Source organism: Myotis brandtii, unplaced genomic scaffold (genome assembly GCF_000412655.1).
Source record: "Myotis brandtii unplaced genomic scaffold, ASM41265v1 scaffold668, whole genome shotgun sequence".
Classification (NCBI taxonomy): Eukaryota; Metazoa; Chordata; class Mammalia; order Chiroptera; family Vespertilionidae; genus Myotis; species Myotis brandtii.
In genome coordinates, this window is record NW_005370597.1 from 3752303 (window position 1) to 3756740 (window position 4438).

The following is a 4438-nucleotide window of genomic DNA, read 5'->3' on the forward strand; positions in this document are numbered from 1 at the left end:
ACACCCGCCTCTTCTCCAGTCTCCCTCATCCCCATCCCACCCACTCCCCCATTTCCTCCACCTCCTTCCTCCTCTCCATCACAGTTCTTCTCACCTCCCTCCCTCACACCCGTGTCCCACCCTCCATCTGCCCCCCTTTTCTTGCTCTGGCTGCAGAATCCCCAAGCAGATTTTCTTCCTTCCTGCCATTCATTCATTCATTCATTCATTCAAACATTCATTCATCAAACATTCTTGAGTGGTGGGAAATAAGTTAAACAAGATTCTTGCCTCCTGAAGTTTTTATTCTAGTGGGGAAATTAAACAAGTAAACAAATAAACAAATTAAACAAGTCAATGAACAAATGAAATCATGATAGATCGGGATAAGGTCAAGGAAAAGGACAAAAGGGAGGCTGTGACAGAGATTACAAAAGCACCTTCCAACCTCCTACTTAGATATGGAGGAAGACAGTCATGGAGAGCAGACGACAGGGGCCGCCTGAATACATGGGCAAGAAAAACGTGACCATGTCAAAATACAGCCTCAGACAGACAGACGGGAACAAACTACTTCAGCTGTAAGAAATAAAATATGCATGTGCTGAGGAGGGTTTGGGAAGGATCATGGCCAGGAAAGGGTTCACGGGACAGTTTTCTGTGGGTGCAGCACTTTGAAGGTTGGGGCGCGTGCAGAGGGCACTGGGCACGTGGAAGCGCGCCAAGCCACGTGGAATCATGAGCACATTCGCAAACACAGCTTGGGGACTTTGCCCTTCCCAGTGCTGCAGCCCCATGAAATATTTAGGCTTCTGAATACTGCTCATCCCTGACTGTCCCCCTCAGCAAGTACACTTCCCTACATCATTCTGGCTGCCCCCTTCCTCCTCTTCCAAGATGCAGAGAAGAGAAAATCAGACCCCAGACTGGAGGAGGGTCTGTCCCTACCATGTGGGCAGGGGGTGGGATCCAGGCCTAACTTTCCACACAATACTCCCCCCACATGGAACAATACCACCCCCACTGTGTAGCCTTGGGAGTAGGCAAGGGAATAGGCAAGCAGAATAAGGAGAGGGGTTTGGAAAATGCAGATGTCCAGGTTCCTGGAGGGCCCTGGGGAATGGAAAGGAGTCTGGGAGTGATGACCAATGTCTTTTATTGAGCACTTACAATTTATTGTGCTAAGCAGTTTACATGCATTGTCACCTTAAGTCCACACTCCCAATATAGGATTTATTATCCCCATTTCATAGCTAGAGAAACTCATGTTCAGAGAGGTGAAGTAACTAGTCCAAGGCAATCCAGCTCCAGAGGCCAAGCTCCACATATCGTGGCCCCTTAGAGGTGACAAGGCTTCATTAGGGGTGGGAAAAGAGGGGTGTGTGTGGGGGGGGCCTGCCAAGGCAGTGTCTGCCCCACCCCCTCTTATTCTCCAAAGATGAGGCTATTCTCAGTATAATTACCCCTCCCCTGCACCTCCTCCACTCCAAAGTGGATCAACCCCAGCCCCAACTCCTAAATGCTTCACCTGATTATTAGACAAACATTGTTGGCCAGAGATTGAGAGACCATGAGAAAAGGGGAAAAGGAGGTGAGGAGATAGAGCGGGAGAAAGAGCGAGTGAGAGGCAGAGTAAGAGAGAAACAGAGTCAGGGCCAGAGCAGAAAGCAGGTGCGTGTGAGGGAACTCTCATGACGGTTGGAGGGGGTGCTAGAGTGACCCGCAGCCTGGCCAGTTATAGCCCAGCCATGGATGGAAGGTGATAGAACTCCCATTCCCCACCCCCACCCAGCTGTCTTCACCACCCTTCCCCCTTCACACCTCAGCTTCTCCTCCCCCTCCCCCACTGTCCTCTCTCAGAACAATTCTAATTAGACTAAGTGGCTAAGAGGTGGTTTCAGCCTGAACAGTCAAGTAGGCCTGGAAGAAGGGAGAGTAGCTTCCCCAGGTCTCCCACTTGTACCCACCCCCGTCACCTGCCTCTGACCCAGACCAAGCGTCATAGCCCAAGACTCCAGGCTGTCACTCAAGTTCCCCTGCTCCTTCTTCCCTGCCCACTGTGCCCCCATTACCTGTGTCTAGACAGCCCCCAGCCCACTCCTTATTCCCACCTTGAGTCCCTCCATCCCCAGGCCCTGAGTCCATTCAAGTCTTCCTGGCAGGGGCCTCAAGGAAAGAAGGGGAGCCTCCTTAGGAGGCTATCTCCCTGAGCATCTTTATGTCTGCTGTTTCTCCTCTCTGTCTCTCCCTCTCTCTCTCCTCTTCCTCTGGCACTCATTTCTAACATCCGTGGACCAGGCCTACTGGTTGCCATGGAGATGCAGTGTGCAGCTGGATGGTGTGTGAGGAGCTGTGTGCGCTCTGTAGCTCGGGTGGCTGTGTGTGAAACATGCCCATGTGCAAGGAAGCATTCTTCATCTTCCAGAAGTGAGACCCAGGCCAAGGCCCCAGTGACCCTAAACCCCTCGGCCAAATTCATCTGGGACACATCCTGTCCCTCACTCCCTGCAGGTCAGATACCAAATTCTGCTCAGTCCAGGCTGTGGATTGGCAGATTCTGGAGGGGCCCTAACCTGCCCCTCCTGTCCAAGGAGAGGATTGGGAACCCCAGGAAAGGAACAGGAGTGAACAGAGACTTTAACAGCTGGGGTGAAGATTAAGCTGTGCAGATGGGCTGACTGATAAGAGGCCAATAGCCCCCCCAATCTAGGGGATTGGTGGTGGGGGTTTGGTCCAGCAAGCTGGAAATTCCGCTTGTTTTTATTTACTTTACCCAGTATTTATCCAGAAGGTTGGGAGAAGTGAGAGGCCTAGGTTCCCACCCTCAGGAGGCTTAGCATCTTAGAGGAATCAGGCTAACTTCTTTATGGTCTAACGGCCTTGGCAGCTGAGCTGCCTGCTCCTGAGATGCTCTGCTCTGAGCTCTAATCTTCAGTTTCCTCAGAGAAGCTTCCTGGGCCACACTGACTAAGGCGGCCCTTTCCTCTCCCACTTCCAGTTATCCTCCTTCGTGTCCCACTGTTTGTTGCTTCCGTAGCACTTTAACACAATCTATAATTATCTCATTTGTTTGTTTATTGCCTATCTTCTAGAATCTAAGTCCCAAGAGACAGTTAGAGACCATGCCTGTCTAATTCAGTGCTGTAATGCCAGCACCTGGCACAGGTCCTGCCACATAGTAGGTGTTTAACATATGTTAAATAAAAGAGTGGACAAATTATTTCATCGAAGCCTCACAACAATGGTCTGTGATGGTAAACATTAGCCTCCCCATTTTACAGAGAATAATCAAGGTTCAATCACCTGCCCAAGGTCATACCACTAGGAAGCAGTGCAGCCAGAGTTGTAATATAGGTAGGTCTCTGACTGCAGGTGTGATAGAAAGCATTAGTCTTCTCATTTTACAAATGGAGAAACCAAGGCTCAATCACCTGTGCAAGGTCATACCACTAGGAAGTAGTGCAGCCTGAGTTCTAAGGTAGGTCTTTGACTCCAGATGTGATGGAAGGTGGGGACCATTTTCCCAACCCTACATTGCACCAGATTCCTCTTCCTGTCTGTCTCTGGGTGTGTCTCTACTCCCATCCCAGGCATTCCCAGATAAACTGGGGCAGAGGAAGAAAGAGGACAATTAGAATCTGTGAAGCATGTAGATGTGACCTTTTCTTTCAGAGGCTTAGGATCCTGAAAAGGCCCCCTTTCGCCCTCCTTAGGTGGACCAGCAGGACCTTCTATTCTGGCCCCAGCCTTCTTCCCCAATTTCTCCTGCCTTCCTAAACGACCTCCCCTTCCTCTCCTCCACCCCCAGGCCTTTGCACACACTGCTCCCTCCGCCATGCCACACTGACAGCTTCCGGCTTCCGCAGTGGGCTGTTCCATCTGCCCTTGGAAACTCAGCACCGGCACCACTCCTTCCAGGAAGCCTTCTCGACTCACTGGAGGAAACACCTACTTTGACTCTCCAGCCTGAATTTGCAGGGCAGGGCTGAACACATGATGTGGTCATTGTTTACCTGCCTGCCTTTCCCATAGAGACCGTGTGTCATTCTTGGAGTGTCCCAGTTCCTTGTTCTGGGCCGGCACAAGGAGGGGCTCAGGACATGTGTGTAGAACGAGTGAACCAACCAGAGGCAGGATTTAGGCCCCAAGCCCTTGACCCCAGACATTTTTTCCAGGACTTGGCCTTCATGGAAGTTCCTCATCCCCCACAGTCTGGCCAAGTCAGGGGTGGGGAGGATGTGGGGCCCTCTGGTTGATTCAGTGCCTCCTCTGATCTGAAGGTGAGGCCTGCAGGTTAGGGGCCAGTCGCCCTGGCCACTGGTAGAGTGAGGGTTGGTGATTCTGTAACTGGAAGGTTAGTAGGGGGACCAGGTTGCACACTTGGCCAGGGAGCTGACCTGACCTTGTGGATTCAAAAACAACCAGAGGGGCTTTTGCCCTTCCTTCCCCACCTCCCACC

At 51.5% G+C, this 4438-nt stretch overlaps 1 protein-coding gene across 1 annotated transcript in view; it reads right to left on the reverse strand.

Moving 5' to 3' along the window:
* Nucleotides 1-266: 266 nt before the first annotated feature.
* Nucleotides 267-4438, reverse strand: part of PCDH1 (protocadherin 1) — a 37892-nt gene continuing 33720 nt past the window's right edge. Inside the window, exon 6 of the mRNA XM_014529106.1 lies at nucleotides 267-558. Within this exon, the coding sequence (XP_014384592.1) occupies nucleotides 555-558 (4 nt within the window). The 3' untranslated portion in view covers nucleotides 267-554. The remainder of the gene's footprint in view (nucleotides 559-4438) is intronic.